Raw genomic sequence first — 18,467 nt, forward strand, 5'->3', positions numbered from 1 at the left:
GCTAAGGACAAAACTGTAAAAGCTTGTGTAAGAATAATTTTATTTCTTCCCTGGATAGGAAAATGTCATTTCCTTAGGAAGGTTATCTCTATGTAACACCAAGAGCCACAATTACACATGATATTGTATGTGGAAAATACCAAATGTGCTATTTTTGGAGTGTGTATTTCCAACATGAGATAGGGGTAAGAAAATACATATTCAGCCCTTGAAGCATCTGTTTCCAAAGCCAGGAATGCTGTCTGACACAATTGCCAGGAAAAGCCCACTTTCTGCAGACATAGTTAACCATTTTTGGAATATCATTCCACCCGCTGCCAAAATTGTTTTCCTCTTCTTTTTCAGCATCCTTATACTTGTAAATGCAACAGTACCTTAAAATTAAAACATTTTTTTGTTCAGCACACACAGTGAAATAATTAGACACGATGGTTGGGCCTTCTATGCTGATTTGTGCTCGTCTTGGTGCATCAGTGTCTTGACAATTTTTTTGGAATGGTAGCAGACAAGTTGTCACTTCTCATGCCAGCTTGCTGGCATAAATGATCTAAGTGTATTTGCAGTTTTTAAAAAAATGCTGTGTTTCCAGTGCCATCTGGGAAGGAGTGTTCAGACTGAAGAGAGTTTCTGCCAGACACTTGGAGCTGACAGAATACAGCTGCTGGGTGCAGGCCCTAGGATGTACCGCTTGGCCCTGTATCTGTTCACAATTTATATAGCAAAAACTTTAAATTCGATTAATGATTTAAATAGAAAAATCCATGTCTTCGTTAGCAAATAGGTCTAAGAAAATTATTTTGATGTCCTTTTTCTGTCCTCTATCTAAAGGTATGTTGGAGGATATCGGACAAGTAAAATCATGAGAATCGTGGATAAAATTACAAAGTCAAAATACTTTCAGAAAGCAACAGAGACTGAGTTTATTAAGAAGAAAATTGAAGAGGTCTCCAATACTCCATTGCTGCTAACAGTTGAAGTACAGGAGTGCAGAGGAACACTAGTGATTAACATTCCACCTCCACCCACTGACAGAATATGGTAAGAGGAGCTCAGAGCAGAGCTGGGCAGTGTCTCAGGTGTGCTACACAAGGGATTGCAGCTAAGAAGGGTAAAGTCTGGCTCGAGTGGGTTTTGGGCAAGGTTCAAAGTTCCTACTAAGGTAGAAACTGTTATTTAAGGGAAAATTGTTACAGGTTTAAGCACTTCTTTTGTTGGGCTATGTGTAATAAATCCTGCTCTGTTCTCCCTCCCAAGGTACGGCTTCCGAAGGCCTCCCTACCTGGAGTTAAAAGCACGGCCAAAACTTGGTGAGAGAGAAGTGACTCTGGTTCATGTAACAGACTGGATAGCAAGGAAACTGGAGCAGGAGTTCCAGGTGTGCTTCCTTTACATTCTCCTTTCACTGATTTGGTCAATTAAAGGGGTGGGGCATTTAATTTTTACATGTCTCCTGTTTAATTTATAACTAGGCATGGCCTCCTGGCCAGTGGGATGGATGTTGAGAACTCAGCTGAAGCTGACTCCTGGGAGGGTCTCAAGACTCATGTGTAGACCTGGGTGGGAATCTGTTTTAGAGATGAAAATTATGTTTCTTTGAAATAGATACCACAGTAAAATTTGTAGTACTCAAATAAGAACATGATCTTACATGTTCTTAGATGACAGGAGGGCCAAACTGTTGCCTAAAATTAAGAACAGATAAGGCACTATTTCCTCTTACTACTTCCTTTAAAGTAATTTTTTAAAAATCATGCTGACCATAATGCAAAAAGGAAGAAGCCCCCTTCAAATGAATATTGGAATAGTGACTAGCTTGATTCTGGACCCTAACTTATACAGTCAACCAGAAATCAAAACCAGTTGTTTTTACTAAAAGTGCGTTTTGAAAGTATATGGATGGGTAAGAGCTGAGAAAGCAACTAGGAAAAGTTGGTGATGTTTCCTGTAGTGTCATTTTAATTGAATGAAATGTGCAGAGATATTCGTGTTTCTGAGTTTCATTTACAATGTCACACAACAAAATGGTGTCAGTTCATGGGCACTGCACTGCCTCAAACAATGCTGAGCTTAAGAATCTTTTCTCTGTAAATGTGTTGCGTTTTTTTAACTAAAATTGGAAAACTTAAGGTTTCAAGTGACATATGTAATGTAACTTCACTTCATTGCATCTTTCTCCTAGAAAATCTTTGTCATGCCAAACATGGATGACGTCTATATTCCTTTAATGCACTCGGCCATGGATCCCCGCTCCTCCACATGCCCTCCTCAAGATCTGAGCACGGAGGCCTCTGATCAACCATGACATGTGAAGACTCTTGCAGTTTACAGTATTATAAAAGTTACTCTCATGGTTTTATAAACTGTGCTGTAATTCTCATCCTTGTGCCACTTTCCCCCTCCCAAGGACTGCCTATCCCCCTTCCTGTGTGCTTTCTTGCCTGGTTATTGTTCCCGTGTACTTCAGCTACATGAAGTTCCATTCCATTGAGCTGTTGATTTATTTTTGTACTGGCTGCCATCAGGATTTTAACTGGGAGGCTGAGGTGACCCGTTCTTTGTGGGGAGGGAGGAGGAACTCAAATGTAACAGATCAAGGAGCTTGTTGATGCACCTTTTGTTCAGCTTGTTTTCATGCTATGTTAATGTGCATTAAAGCACTGAAAAGTTGTTTGGCAGCAAAGGAACTGCGTGCCAAATGGAAAAAATCCTAAATAAGGAATGAATTTATAAAACTGGAAGAATATTTTTCTTTCTCAGGCAGTTGGAGGTGTAAAATGAACTGTTTTATGTTCTTTCACTTCTGCAGTCAATAGCTTGTGTCAAGCAATCGAAATATGAAATGCTTTCAGGATAAAAGAATGTAAATTGGATGTATAGGTAATATTGTGATTCAATGTGCTGTATACACGTTACTTTTTTCATACAGAACTCGTGCTTTTTTTGGGGGAAGCAATTAGCCATAAAACACACAACTATCATGAAGGTGGGACTGTCAGATTTTTGTAAATGAGGAAAACAAAAATTGGTAAAGCCATGAGACCAAACCATAGCAAGCCGCCTTATAGTGAGGTACAATCACCTTGGTTCCTGATTAATTCTGAATGTTTGTAGAGACATGAGCACACACACCAAGTGTCCACACTGCACACCTCCAGTAGTGACCTAACCATGCATAGAGCCTCTTGCTGTGATGAAACACCGAGTTCTTTCTGACAGGAGCTGGTTGCTGTGGGTCTTTTCCATTGCACTGTGTTTACACCCAAAGCATGGGCACAGATCCTCAGTCACGGCCCCACACAGCACCTGGTGCTCGTGGAAGCAGCTGTGGCTGACAGATTTGGACCCCCATGCCTTGGTTTCTTGGACTTTGTGGCATAGGAATTCAAGTTTGAGCTGATCATGATTAAAGACTGCTAATTAGTGGCCAAAATTAAAGGGGAAACTGCCTTTTATTTGTCAGGTGTAATGAATCAAGGCTAAATGTATGCAGTAAATTCTAGGTTTGAACACTACATATCCACTCCTTAATACATAATATTTTTCTGATACTCAGTGTTGCCAACTGTTCATGGATGTCAGAAAATGTTTTAGTTTACAAAGAAGGTGAGTTTTGGCTCTCCTTTTGTAACATTTTTTTTTAAGTAATTTTTTAAGAAATTTTTTGTATGTTGTGTTGTCACATTTGATGTAAATCAAAATTTCCATGTATAACTTGAATGATTTACCATCTCTAAATGAAACTATTATATTGAAGGTTTTTTTAAACAGCACCTTGCCTGAAACAAAAGAAAACTAGCATTTAATATATTTAAAATTAATTCTATATTTGAACACCTATTTTGGTTACCTTTAATCGAAATATTAGTAGTTATATTTGTTACCTGAACTCCTCCTTGACCATTCCAGGCTGTGTAGATTCTGGGGTTTGCTGATTCTGTAGGCATTATTTGCCTTTCATGAAGTCTGCATGTCTTGTACGCAGGTCTTTTATATGAGTTAATTTCTATGTGCAATAACTGAAGTCAAAGGACTAGGTGCACTAATGTGTAAACAGATTTAGACTTACTACACAAGATAGTCATATTGCACTTCATAAACTGTGGGTAACTACAATCTGCTTGCTTTGTTTTATTAAATAAATTTATCCCATGTCAAACAATCCAGTAAATTTTATTTCTATAGCATTTAACTACTCTCTAGTGCAAGCTGTTTTAAAAACTTCATTAGAAAGGCAGCTTCCTAGTGTGAGTGTGCCCTGTGCTTTGCAGACTTTTATTACACTCATACGTGGTGGTTGTGCTATGATAGTTTCAGGGTTAACCAGTGCTGAGCTCTAGAAGGAAAAGCCAAATTTAATTTTACTGTCATGAAACCAAGGTTCACCAGAGCAATGTCTTTAAAGAACATGTTTGCATACCTGGTAAAACTGTGGAAGGATTATCTGCGAACTGAGCAGAGACACAGCCACTTCTGTAAGAGCCTCTGGGAGCTTAATTATCCCTTACAGTCTGCCCAGACTGTGCCCTATTTCTGTATGTCTACTCCTGTGTGGTTACACAGCTTTTGTACTGACAGAAAATGTTTTACTTCCCAGTATTAACATCTACTAAAAAGAACCGCGTGCCCCTTAAAAAGCTGCAGCTTAGCCACAGCAATCAAATGCCGATTTTAATTTCTTTTGCACCACGTGCACAGATGACCCGCAGCCCTGGCCGCGGTCCTCCTGCCTCCAAGCGAATTCACTCAGCTGCTCTGCTGCTGCAGCAGCTAGGCAGGAACCCCAGGCCTTTTGTTCCTTTTCGGAAAGTCCTTTTTACAACTGAACACTGAACTACTAAAGGAACACCACAGCGGTCGCCTCGGCTGGGTTCAGTCGCACTGAACCGCGAGGAGTGACCCGGCTGTGCTTGGGCGCCGGCACCGCCTCCCTCCGGGGCGGGCTCCCCTCGCAGGAAGGGCGGGCAGCACGACCCGAACACCCCGCGCCCCCGCCGCTGTGTCCCCGGAGGGCGACACACACTCGCAAACAAATGTCACTTGCTTTTAAAAGCACCGCCCGGGTGGGGCCGAGCAGCGCCAGTTATGAACAAGCACTTCGCTGTAGCACCGCTGCTTGGCCGGCGGCGCCAGGCGGGCACCGCCGGGTCAAAGGCAGTGCGGCCACGCGCGGAAGAAGCAGCCGGACACGTTCTGGGTCACACAGCTTTATTTACCGCCGCTCCCGGCCGCCGCTCGCTCCACGGGCCCTGCGAAACACCGAGAGAAAAGGGGAGGTTATTGACGGGGTACACCCCGGCCGCCCCGCAGGGTGGACGCAGCCGGGGCGCTCAGCAGTAGTTTTGCTTCATCCATGTCAGCAGTCTAACACGTGTCAAGAGACATCATCGCAGCCCGGCCTCTCCGCCCTCCCGCTTCACTCCGCTCCGGCCTCACCATTCACCGTGCCGGCCACGCCGAAAGAAGGACCCAGAATTCGCCGCGCTCTCATTTATTAATGAGCTAGCCACGCCCTCTTCGGCTCGCCCAATAGAATTGGAATCCGGGGGCACGTGCCGATCAGGGTGGTATTGCGCGAGGGGATGGGCGGGGCCATGTGAGGGCGGTGGGCGGGGCCATGTGAGGGCGGTGGGCGGGGGCCGTGTGAGGGCGGTGGGCGGGGCCGTGTGAGGGCAGTGGGCGGGGCCATATGAGGGCGGTGGGCGGGGCCGTGTGAGGGCAGTGGGCGGGGCCATGTGAGGGCGGTGGGCGGGGCCATGTGAGGGCGGTGGGCGGGGCGATGCAATGAGATTCAGCTGAGGGTCTGAGGGAAGCTTGTGGTGTCATGTCGCCCCCCCTCGCCTTTTCATGAACAGTAGTACTTTTCTCTTTCTAGTTAGCTTTACCGCTTTGTTACTGTGACGAAAACGGGGTCATTATTAAAAACATAAAAGCTCAGGCCCCAGTCAGATCTGCCCCGGCAGAGCGGGTGCTGAGGTGGTTCCTGAGGGGAGCAGCTGGGAGCTGAGGGTGCTCACCAGTACTCGGCTTCCCTCTTACCTCAGCCGGTTTTCGGGTTTTTTTGTTATTTTTCTTTTTTTTTTTCTTCTATCTCCTGTGAGGCCGTGGGAGACACTCGTGTGAAACAACTCCAGTGTGGATCTGGCACACTCCAGCGTTTATACAGCAACTGATAAATTCCTCCGGTAATGTAGCAAGGTGCTGCTGCCACAGCACACGCGGTGTGTTTAGGGGTTTGCTTGTTCTCACGTGGCGCAAATTCTTGAAAAGTCAAGGCCACCATAAAGAAACATATCAGAGAACTGGAATCACAGTGTAGTGTGTAGTTCCAGCATATTTTTATGTGTTCAGACTTACAGATCAGGTCGTCATTTGGACAAGGCTCTGAGGCACTGGGTGGGATTGTTGGGGTGCAGGAAATGAACTCGATGATCCTCGGCCCCTTCCAGGTCATGATATTCAGTGATTCTGGGTGATTATTACATCTCCTGCCCACATCAAAGGCACGCTCACTGTGGGAGCTGGTGTGTGCATATGGCATGCTCAGAACTCCATGTGCCCTGCAGCTCCATTAGTGATATCACTGTTAAAAAGCAAACAATATGTACAAGGACAAAGTGGCTTTGTTATACAAATAGGTGGCTGAACACCGTGCCTTTGCCAGGCACTCTAAAGTTACTCTCTTCTGTTTAAAGCTGCTTCCATTTGGTTCAATACTTTTTGTGTTTATCTGTTCAGAGAAGCTGGACCTGTTTTTTGGTTCAAAGGGGCGTCTTGGGGGCTTTTTTTTTTTGCATTTATTTAGGCCTTGCAAGGCACAGGGTTAACAGTGAGTTTGTCAAAGGCAGGAGCTATGCCGAATACATTTGAAATGATCTGTTCTGAAAGTACAAAATCAGTCGGAAAACAAGAATCACAGAGTTATCAGGGTTGGAAGAAACCTTTAAGATCATCAGGTCCAACTGTCCACCCAGCACTGCCACTGTAGCCCCCAAACCATTAAATATCACCCAGTGCCAGACCCAGATGCCTCAAACACCTCCAGGTATGGTGACTCCACCACTCCCTTTGGGCAGCCCCTTCCAACGCCTGACCACACAATTATTCTGGTGCCGGGGGATGGAGCCGACTGACTGGTGCTGCCTAAATTTAGGCATTTTTTTCTATAAAAACAAAGCAGCAGTAGCCAGCTGCCACCGCCCATGGGGCTGCCAGCCGAGCCCGGAGCGGGCGGCGGGTCGGTCGGGGCTCACACGGACGGGGAGGCTCCGGTAGCAGCGGGAAGCCACGGAGCATCTCCGGCCGCTCCCGGGCCCCCGGCCCGGCGGCTGCCCGGGCGGTCCCTGAGCGCGGTCCCTGAGCGCGGTCCCGGCGCGGCCCGTCCGCCCGCGGGTGACGTGCGTGTCCCGGCCGGGCGGTCCCTGCGCCCGCCCCGCCCGCCGCGGGGAGCGCCGGACGCGCCGCTCCGGAGGCAGCGCCGTGCGGGGGGTGCGGCCCCGCGGTGCAGCCATGGAGCCGCTCCGCCGCCTCCTCCTCAGCCTGGCCGCGCTGCTGCTGCTGCTCCCGCCGAGGCTCGCGGTAAGCCCGGGCCCGCTGGGCCGGGAAAGGGCCAGGGCAGCCGGGACACGAGGAGGGCCGCGGGAGGGGTGCTGGGGGGGCTCCCGCCGGGGTTAGCGAAGCTTTGCCGGGGTGCCCGCAGCTCGGCGGTGTCCGCAGAGCCAACACAGCTCCTGGTCCGCTGGCGCTAATGCCCTGTGCCCCTGTGTGCGCAGGCGAGGGGCTGCAGCCCCGCAGCCTGACCCAGCACAACAGCCTGCAGCTGTGCCTCACCTGGCATGCAACCTGGACGTGTATATCTTGATCCTCGCAATGTAAAAATACAGTTGGTTTCCCACGAGGCAGTTGTAAAAAGTAGCACAGCGAAACTTTTGGAACAGTAGTACAAAGAAACTTTTGTAAACTGAAACTATATAGATGGGTCGGGAACCAGTGATTGGTGCTAGAAGGTCTGCTCTGTCCCTTAATAAGTGAGAGGGTTTGTTGTTTTTTTTTCTGGAAAAAACCCCACACATTGTATATGTATTGATAACCAAATACATGTGACTGGCTACATACCCTCTATACTGTCATGGCATTTTGATCGTTCTGTTTCCAGAGGAAATGCAGCAATGTGCATTAATGTACATGTGGTTGGTTGGGATCCAAACCCACAGTTTTAAATTCAAAGGTGAAAGACAAAGTGCACGAGTCACTGCCCTACAAATCCTCTTAAGAAATAACCAGGTTGGTTATAAGGTATTGCAATAGGTGAGCAATAAAAGTGCATGGAATAGGGAAACTGGTGGAAAGCAGATGGAATGCTGAGCAGATTATTTTTACAGAGGTAATAATTTTGAACATTAAAATTACTTTACAGCGGGTGCTGTCTGCTGTGTGTGTACTGAGATGGATTGCTAACTACAAAAATTCACTTCTGAAAGGTGTGCTTGTTAGCAGGTTCTCCAGATCAGGAGACAATGAAAAGGCCATCTGGCACTCGCTGTTTCCATTATAGTCAAGTGTAGCACAAGAAAGCTTTAGGTTATGTTCCTTGATGGATTGTTCATTGTTACCTGAAAAACTGCTGTAATATATGGGGTTCCAGTTCAGGTTAAGCAAAGCTGAAGGCTTTGTTTTTCACCTGGGATAATAGCTCCACTCCCCTTCTTTAGAAGTAAAGTAAACACATTAGTAGTTAAGCTGGTAACATACCTAGTCTTGTTACTTCATTAGGAAACTGGAAAAAATTAAATGCAGTCAACAAAAATTACTCTACAGTCTTTATTGTGGAGTGCTAATGTGTTTGTCTTAGACTGGACTGTAAGGCTGGACTGAGGTCTTTTCATGGTCCTCACAGGTTTGGGTTTCAGATTTTGCAAGGAAAAGACTGATTTGCAACTCACTGAGTTTTAAAAACAGCCCTGAATAAGAACATTGAGAAATATTTTTAAATACCTAAAATATTTTATAAATCAACAGATTATTACTAAAATCTATATAATTTTACTTGCACAGTCACAAAAAACTGCACTCATGCTCTGGTAGAATTCAGCCCATTTTTTCCTCTAGATTTCCCTCTTCCCTTGGTTTCCCTGGCCTGCCAGCTCACCTCAAGATCAGTGACTGACTTCTCCATTTCTGTTTCTTGACTCTTACCCTGGTCTTTTTGCTCTGCCAGCTGTAGATCCTCACCTTGCCTTCCAAGCCGAAATCTATTCGGTACTTTAGTCACTTTTCAGAACTAGTTTTCATTTCTGTGAACTTAGTCCCAGTCATCTCACCTGTGAGATAACCCATTTAAGTGTGGAGGCTTATTTAAAACTATTCATGCCACTTGAATAATAAACTCCCATGAGAAAGACTGGCATACAGTTTGGTGTTGAGGTAACTTGAAAGCATGAAGTTGCCTAAAGATTTTGCAATTGTTTTTTCTGTAGATTTTTTCTAAGAGTAGTGGTGGTGATGTGCTGTTCTACTTCTTTGGCTGATAAATTGTACTCTTGGTTATTTAATATCTCACCTCTAATAATGTTTTTTTAGTTTGTGTAAGTTCAAACCAGGTCTTCCTTTCCTGACTGTTCTTTACAGACAGGAAAAGGCTGTTTCTTGCTATTTGGGTGACACAATTTACAGCTCTTCGAGCTGCCCTCCAATGGATGGGAGCACATTAAAAAGGGTGAAATCTCAGATAGAGCAATGAGAAATGCAGTAGAGCTGTCAGTAAATTACAGTTACCATCAGCATTACACAGCAGTGATCTACAGCTCTCTTTAGAGTGAAAAATCCCTTGTTTCTATGAGCCCTGGGATGTTCCAAACTGTGCTTGTTTCTCTTTTAACATGGAGTCAGTGCAGCTGAAAAATACAACCTCCGTGGGATTAAAGTGGGATTTGGAACATCCCTGCCTGTTCTGCCCCTTCCTGCAGCTGGTGGGAAGGGTTTCAGTGCTGGGTTACCCTGTAAGGGCAGCACCTGACGTGGAAAAACCCCAGCCTCAGCCAGGTGTTGTTTCTTCTGGTGTGTTCTTTATCTCAGTGTGAGCTGTTTGGCCAAGGAACTGATAAGTGTGAAAACCCGTGTGAGACAGCAGAAGGTGTATAGAGGATATGTTCAAGCACTGAGTTAAATTAACACATGGTTTATTTGAGTAGCAGATCTCCTTGGTTGCTCAAAAAATAGTATAATAGGGTTTAGAAGTTTCTTTGGTAGGGGAGGGAAATGTAAATTTGTCTTGCACACCTAAATTAGCACGGACAACTCTGTCCTGGAGCATAAATTCATGTGTTTATAACTCTGCTGTCATTTGGGTTGCTGGTGTTCTTGTGGCTGTTGAAATACACTTTTACACAGAGAATCAAATGTGAAAGCTCAGCTGGAAGTTCCTGGTGGAGAGAGCACTCCGAGGTGAGTCGAGGCAGGGAGCAGGTGGAGGATGAATGGTGCCTGAATGAGAACTCACTGAACTGGGTTGCAGTGGGATGAGAAATGGTTAACAAAGGCATGGCAGAATTCAGGTTAAGATGAAAACATTGGTAGATTTGATTTCACTTTCTGAAGAAGGTAGAATATTTTTTTTTGTCAACTTCTTTCATATCTTAACTTCATTATTAGTTATACTGGAAAACTCCCCCATGTAGTTTACTGAATTTTACAAAGACTTTCTTCGTGGCCTGGTTTTATCATGCACAGGGAGTTTTAGCCTGGCAGTGTAATGAGATAGCTGACAAAACCAGGGTAATGATTCATAGGCTATCTGTGATGAATATGCCAAGTGCTTGCAGTGTGTGCTAATGTCTAAAAATATTTTGCTTTGCTTATTGGTTTACCAGCTGTGGTTCCAGTAGCATAAATTATGATATAGGCCTTTTGTTGTTGTGAGGATTGTGTCTGTGCTGTCAATGCTGAAGTTGGTTTTTAATAGTTTTTGAGTAAAATGCAAATGTGTGGCCTGGTGTAGATGAGGCTAAGTATGGAGTGAGGAATAGGGGTTTTTTCCCTTGAGTGACAATTTGTATCTTGTCAACATTTTGGTTTGGTAAGCCAGGCATTATCAAAGAAATTAGAGGGCTGTTATAGTTAGCAAACCATCCATCCTTTATCATCCATCAGCCCAACACATTAAGTTTGGTGCATATGTATTCCTACTTCAGACTCAGAAGAGAGAAAATTATTTCCCTGCTAAGACATGGCACTGGTTTCTTTACTCATGAGCACACAATTATTTCTATGAAATCAGTAACAGTTCTTGAAATCAGCACACTGTCACCCATCCGGGGTCACTGGGGGGGTTTTCCTGTTCTGTATTCATACTTGAAGAACCTCTTGTGGTATCAGCCCCACAGCAAAACGTATTTCTGGGCTGCAGAGCTGTAACCTCAAGGAACTCAGTGGCCTGGTTTTCTATCTGCGTTTTCCACTGACTTCAGTGGGATTTATGCCTGCATGGTGACCTTCAAAAATGGTGGTTTTAAGCAAATGAATTAATAGACAAAATTATTGCTGTGGGGATCTGTTTTCCTCTAACACAATCAAACAAACAAAGGCAAATTTGAGCTGTTGGGGTGAAAGATGTTATCGCCTTTGACACTGAACTGCACCACACACACACACCAGAACTTGTTCTACAGCTTTCACTGACCTTCACTTGGCTGCCAGGTCCTTCAGAATTGTTTAGAGTTATTATGTGACTTGGATTTCTAAAACATTTTATCTAAAAATATAGTAGGTCTAGACTTAGATTCTTATGGGAGACTTAACTAGTATATATAAAGTTAATTTCTTTTTCTATTAGTATATTTCTATTCTAGCTTAAAAATGCTGGTTTCTGCTTAGTCACAAGTTTTAGGCTATTACAGATTATTAGCAGTCAGCTTTAAAAAACTTTTGTCAAATTTGAATCCAATGAGATCTTGAAAATTTGTCTTTTGAATTAAATTATGAAAATTAATTCTAAAGCAGTCCCCAAGTAATTTCAAAATATTGTAGATCATTAACCTTTTATTGCTGCTGATGTGGAAGATTGTTATAAGTACAGACTGTCAAGGCAGTAGAAGCTCTTACTGAATTCCAAAGAGGGTATGTGTTAAAATAGATGTTGTAGTTTCAGATTAAATGAAAGAAGAACCGAACCAGGTTTTCCTTCTGTCTCATTTCCTTTGTTCACTAAATTAAGTTCTTTTGGCTTAATTGCTTCGTATCCTGATATATTTTTCTTGGAGTCAGTTGTTGTATCTTCCGAGAAATAAAAATCGCAATATGAAATAAAAGTGTCTTTAGAATTTGCATTGCATCACAGCATTTGGGACCTCACCCTTGCAGGGAGAGAGGGCAGGATCTGTGTTAGCAGTTGTTATAGAGCCTGTCTCAGGACTGAGATTATGGTGTCTTTTTGTGGTGGAGAAAGCTCTTACGTACTTCACAGAATAATGAAAACAGGTGTGTCTTGGTTTTTTAATATAATTTTTGTAGATTTCCATTGCAGTGCTAATCCCAGGCTTTAATTAATCCATTAATGAATTAATTATGAAGCTTTGTGGTCAAAATAAAATCTGTTCAATATTTGCAACTTTGATACTTCAGTCTCTAGTCACGGATAAAAGTCACTAATAAAATCAAGATAAAGTATTTTTAATTTCTCAGTCTGGGTGAAACACAAGTAATTATTTAAATAATCTGTTCAATTTTATATTTATTGCTTGATACTATTTGAAAGAATAAAACCTGGTTTCCATATTATTATATTAACCCCCTAGCCTTCTCCAAGTGACTGCTGTAGATATTGAACAAAATAAATGAACAATATTGCATAGCAAAATCTACAGAGTCATTGGGGTTTTTTAAATTTAGGTCAAATGTTTCACCAGGGTCAGTGTGCTACTGAGCTGGGTAGTGTCAACTGCATGATATCATGTGCTTTGAAAATTATGAGTGAATGGAAGATTTTCAGTAATGGCACTTTTATGTATTTCATCTGTGTTCAAATACAAATTTAGAAGGGAAGAACTCATGAAATCTGCCCTGTATTCAGGCTTTCCCCCAAAGGAGAGGGTGCCTTCAACACACAGGGTTGCAGTGACCACATCAATGTGACTTTGATGGTTGAATATAAGAAAGCCTTTCAGAAGCAGTGAAACTTTACCATAGACTTGGGGGAGGTGAGGGAAAACATGAGAAAAGCTGGGTATTTTACAGGGAAACGATGCCAGCATGTGGCAGGAGCTCCTTGTCAGAGGAGTCCCAGTGCCTGGGTGCTGCTTTCACACTCTGACCCTCCCTGGGCAGGGAGCAGAGCTGGGCCCAGAGCAGGTTCCCTGGCTGGAGAGACCGAATGGCTCTGCCAGGGCGCTGTTCCTGGTGCCTGTGAGTGCCACACGTCTTTCCCATCCCAGGGGAGGTCACATCTCCCTATCAACCCAGTCAGGACCGTGGCATGGTAGCTGGAAGTGCTGCTTTTCCTCTCCCACACCAAGGGTCCTGCACTGGAAAGCTTTGAAAAAGCTGCTGTCATTTCATGATCTTGGTCATATCTGAGAACTTTCTGAGAACTGTCTAGAACTAAGCAACAGTCAGGTGTTTATTTGGCTTTCCACTGAAACTTGCATGAATGCTTCTTCAGCTATGGTTTTCTTTCTCTGTTGTTCAGCTTGTGACTGGAGGGAAATACAGAAATGTTTTCCAGCTCTCAGGGCAGTGTGCAGAGGAACCCTTTGCCTGTTTGTACTTTCTGTTCGGTCCCAAGTCCTAGGAACCTGCTAAAATGCCAATAATCTGGAAGACAACACGGGTTACTGATGTTTTGATCAGAATTTCAGAGCTCACATTTAATTCCTTAATTTCTGTATCCTTGATGCCACAATAAATACATATTCCAGTGTTAAACCTACAAGTCTCCAACAAGTATTATTCTATACACTGTGTATTCCTGGTATGTGATACCCAACCATACTCATGGTGGTTAGTTTACAGGCAAATTTTTAGGCAAAATGTTACATGCATTTATTTCTTAATCAGAAGACAGGAAGAGAACATGGTTTATGAAGAATATACTGATTCTGTAAGATAAGAAGATAAAAGATAAGACCTGTACATAGAACAAGAGATAGAAAAACAACCTTAAGTCTGTATACACAGAAGATGGGGTGGATTTGCTGTATGTTGTATTTTATTTGCAACTAAACACTAGTTGTTACATTCTGGGTGACAAATTCCCACCTGCAGTTTAAAGGAACTTGAATAGTTTTAATTTCCTGTCTTTAACAGTTGTATTTTCTTGCTCAACTTACTGTGTTTCACTCTAGGTGCAGTTTCACTGTGTTCACTGAACTGAGCCCCACAATCAGATGGTTCTCAGCCCTGAAGGGTTGTGACAGTGGAGTGTGGGTCGTGTCTACCCCCTCTGGTTGCAGTGAATCTCGTTTGTTAAATGCTGATTTAAGGACTGGACTGATGATGATAAATCAACTACACCATCCTGAGATGTTTGGGGAATTTGTATACAAAAAGACCTAAAGGACAAAATTTTCATGAATTACTTCGATACAGTGGCTACAATAGTTTAACACAAGTAATAATACAAATGACTGAGTTCTCATAACTTGACAGCAGAGCCCCTTTTTGCTCTTACACCCAGGGAGGTTGTTAGGCTTGAAAAGTTCTGTGAGTTCAGGTCTGATCAGTCACATCCTGAGCTGCATTTTTATAGGGCAGCGTGAGAGGAACTGTTGTACACTATCCCTGTTTGAACAAACACTGCAAAGTTTAATCCCAGATGTAAATATTTTATTTAAGTGCAGATGGCTGTGCAGCCTGCATAATTTAACAATGTCAGGTAATGAATATTATATTTGTGTGTTAAGAGACTTTTCCCATTTTTTTTCTGGCCTTCCAGCAATTATTTCTGATCTATGGTTTGTGTACTATTGACTTGTACTTTCATTTTTTCTGCACTGTGTGTTTTACAATTGTCTGCTCCAGCTGGTTATGGCTGGAAAGAAGCATGGACAATATTTATGAGTGTAACCTGAGTGTTGGCTAGTTAGTACAGCATTATATTCTCCTTTTAGCTCTGTGCTTTGCCTGAAAGTATAATGCTTTAGTTGGATCGCACTAAAATGTATAGTTCAAAGAAAGTTATTCCTTGTATTTTAATTTGGCAATTAAGTATTTTGCTTCGCAGTAATTCTAACATGACCAGTAATTGTTTTTTACCATATTAGTCATTGAAGACATTATGTAAAATGAATGCATTTTCATTTTATGTGGTAGGTTAAGAACTATATTTAACAGTGAAACTTTGAAACGTGGCAGGTGTCACACAGATGAGCAATGCAGATACAGCCTGCAAATGAAAAGTTACTCGAGCAAAAACTTAAGCCCTGGGAAATGGGAATGGGTCAGTCTTGGGATGTCTGGGGTTGTCTTTAGACAGGAAGAGAAGAGCAGACATTAAATTAACATGCTTATTCTGCTTTTTGTGATGGAACACCTTGGACTTAGCTTCTGTTCCCACAATAACTTCGTAGTTCTGAGTCCTGCATGTTTGCGTGATGCCCTTTTAATAAAATTCCTTATTCTGCAATGGCCAGGCTCAAAAGCTGCTTGGGCTGCAGGAAGGACAGTGGCACCAAACTGCTCCCCAGGGGCAGAATGGATTGGAATGAGACATGGAGGTTTGCACCCTGCAGCTGCTTTCTTAGAAGTGTCTGTGGATGTGCTCATATTCCTTAAACAGTGTTATTTACTGTCTCAAAGTTGTTCAGTCTGTGCATTAAAAGAGGGGATGTTCCAGCCCATGCACAACAGCTCATGTCTGACCGCGAGGAGTAAACTCTGTAGTAAACAATCACATTCATCATAGGGCTTTTTCCTTTCAGAGCACCAGCTCAGTCACTGTGCCAGAAACGCTGCTGTTTGTTTCAACCCTGGATGGAAGTTTGCACGCTGTCAGCAAGAGGACAGGAGCAATCAAGTGGACTTTAAAAGAAGGTGAGCAGGAAGTGTCCTGATGTCCTCTACTCAATGGCAGAAATAACAGTCAAATTCATTGGCAATTACAACTGTTGCAGGATCTGATAAATATTTTATTTTCTTTTGTAATTTTGCTCTTGTTCCAAAATTAAGCTACGGTGTTTCTAGAGTTGTGTTCATCATTTCACTTGTAGGTATTTTCCAGGTTTATGTGAGTTATTTTTAGCTTTGTGGGGGTTTTGTTTGGGTTTTTTTGTGTGTTCTTTTTTCTCCTGGATGTTTAAGCTGTAGTGGTATAATTGGTAGGTATGATGTGTTATGAGAATGAGTGCAGTATAAGTAAGCATAGAACAGAATAGATGTGTCAGCTTGTATCACATGGGTATCACAACTGGCATTGCTTTGCAGCTACACTTAGTAAGTGGCAAGAGGTTTTTTGAAGAGCACACTTCAGTAACGAAAAGGATCTTGATCAGAGTGAGTTGCTCAAGGAACTTCCCTTGTTTAGAAAAAAAAATGTTGCAAAACTCTTGTTGGTTCTGTAGAACTGCCAGACTGGATAATCTAGTTTTATGGGACTTCTTGTTTTCTCTCTGCTGCTAACTTCTGCATCTTATGTACATGAGTTGTGCTCACTCAATTTTTGCAAAGCATTTGCTGCTCCTGAGTTTATTTCTGTGCAATAGGGCAACACACAAGGGTCAATGAAAGAAAAATTAGTGGTAGGTATCAGTGTTCCAAGATGCCTCTTGAGTTAACTGAGTTAAATGGACATGGAACAAGGGCCTGTACCTGTAAGTTAGTGAATTAATTTGTAATGGGAGGAGGTTTATTTATTTTTGCAAATCTGTGTTTGTTGGCAGTCACCCTGTGGGAGGGAGGCCCAACAGACAAGACAGTGTTGGAAACAAATGAAAGCCCTTTCAGCTTTCTGTGCTGAATTCCTGGAGAGACCTAATAGTGCAGAAATCATTATTAATATTAGTGTATAAACACAGTGGTTGGGTACACTCTGTCTGTCAGCAACATGCTGCTGCTGTTACAGGGATTACCTGGCAGGAAGCTCCAGCACTGCAGGCAGGGCTGCTGCAGGTGCCATTTCACCCTGCTTACAGCAGATGTGTTATAGCTCAAGTGCTTTGAGAAGTTGTGGAGGTCACCTGAGCACTGCAGTGGCACTCAGGAAGGGAACATTTTATTACTGCACTTGAGCAGCAAGGTATTTAACAAAGGGCAATCCAGGTACATTTTATTTTCATTAGGGAAAAAAACCAAGGCCGTGTTCATTATCAGGCAGTGCTTAAACAAACATGAATATCTTGCCATATGTGGCTTGTTTTAATTTAGCACTGAAGCTTATCTTAGGTGTGTGGAGTAAATGAGCCAATGATTATCACCACAACATGTTTGGGTTTCCTGCCTTCATGGAGTACTTACAAGAAAGGCAGTCAGAATACTTGTGCTGCCTCTAAAGCAGGCAAAAAGTAGGTTAGTTAGGAATAGGACTTTCCACTCAGAAATAAGCTGTGTCCCTGCAGTTCCATGTGACGAGATTGTGAACTTACTTGTTGAGGATGCTTAAAGTCTTCGTTTCCAGTTAGCTTCCATGGGTGCTGCTCTCTGGCAGCTCTCAGCATTTTTCGGTGAGCAGGTAGGTGATGCTGCTCATTGCCTGGGCCTTGGAAAGCTGGCAAATGGTTGGAAACTTTAGAGAAAACCCCATATTCCCCCTCCCCTGTAATTTCTGAGAGGAACCTTTGCTTATGGTGTGACCCCACACGAACAGCTGGTGTTGAAGGCTCCTGTTGGAAGGGCTGTGGCTCCCATTTCACACCAGCGGCTGAAAGAGGCAGCTCTGATCAACAGAGGAGCTGTCAGCCCTGAGGGACAGCAGGACAGGCTCCTGTGGGCTCCCAGTTTTCTGCACTTGCCACTAGCAAGGTACTTAGCCAGCACCCTCACTGAGGTTCCTTAGGATGAAACCTCTTTCCCAAAATCGATGGAAATAAAACACTTTCTGTCATTTCCTACAAACCTCTTTGAAAGGTACAGAGGTGCAGCTCTTTAGATTTGTGTTTACACACAAGAGAAAGAGATGGTCATGAGAACCTGTTGGCAAGGCAGAATCTGGAGAAAGTTTTCCTCCTTGCTGTCAGACTTTATTTCACAGTTCTGATTTCAGTGTCAGCTTTAAGAGTGTGACTTTAAGACTGTGCTGTTCCCTCACATCTTTGTAAAACTCACTTTGTATGTCTCTGTTAACTCAAGACTTTGGTTTATTGAACACAGTATTGAATTTGAGATGCTAAGGCTGCAGTGTTTCAAGCTGTACTCTTGGGCAGGCTGTTTCTCTGTTCTCTCTGTCTTGTTGTTCTGTTCAAAGGGGTCTTGTTTTTTCATTCACCAGCTCCTTAAAGGCTTTCCCTTAACTAATTCAAAGTATTTTGCCAGAAGAACATTTAATA

General features: G+C 43.2%; 2 protein-coding genes and 2 non-coding genes across 7 annotated transcripts in view; 2 read left to right on the plus strand and 2 right to left on the minus strand.

The window, feature by feature from the left end:
• The window catches only part of TEX2 (testis expressed 2), a 43,838-nt gene extending 39,679 nt beyond the window's left edge, over nt 1-4,159 (plus strand). For all 4 annotated transcript variants that reach the window (XM_063410138.1, XM_063410141.1, XM_063410139.1 and 1 more), the window contains exons 10-12: nt 829-1,038; nt 1,255-1,375; nt 2,180-4,159. In XM_063410138.1, the coding sequence (XP_063266208.1) occupies nt 829-1,038; nt 1,255-1,375; nt 2,180-2,302 (454 nt within the window). In that variant the 3' untranslated portion in view covers nt 2,303-4,159. The remainder of the gene's footprint in view (nt 1-828; nt 1,039-1,254; nt 1,376-2,179) is intronic.
• An 869-nt stretch (nt 4,160-5,028) lies between these two features.
• On the minus strand, nt 5,029-5,160 carry LOC134557364 (small nucleolar RNA SNORA50). The gene has a single exon (XR_010082034.1). It is a non-coding gene; the product is annotated as a small nucleolar RNA SNORA50 (small nucleolar RNA).
• A 165-nt stretch (nt 5,161-5,325) lies between these two features.
• Nucleotides 5,326-5,391, minus strand: LOC134557362 (small nucleolar RNA SNORD104). The gene has a single exon (XR_010082032.1). It is a non-coding gene; the product is annotated as a small nucleolar RNA SNORD104 (small nucleolar RNA).
• A 2,025-nt stretch (nt 5,392-7,416) lies between these two features.
• ERN1 (endoplasmic reticulum to nucleus signaling 1) overlaps nt 7,417-18,467 on the plus strand; it is a 29,087-nt gene continuing 18,036 nt past the window's right edge. Inside the window, exons 1-2 of the mRNA XM_063409415.1 lie at nt 7,417-7,575; nt 15,909-16,020. Of these exons, the coding sequence (XP_063265485.1) occupies nt 7,507-7,575; nt 15,909-16,020 (181 nt within the window). The 5' untranslated portion in view covers nt 7,417-7,506. The remainder of the gene's footprint in view (nt 7,576-15,908; nt 16,021-18,467) is intronic.

Source organism: Prinia subflava, chromosome 12, assembly GCF_021018805.1.
Source record: "Prinia subflava isolate CZ2003 ecotype Zambia chromosome 12, Cam_Psub_1.2, whole genome shotgun sequence".
In the NCBI taxonomy this organism is placed as follows: domain Eukaryota; kingdom Metazoa; phylum Chordata; class Aves; order Passeriformes; family Cisticolidae; genus Prinia; species Prinia subflava.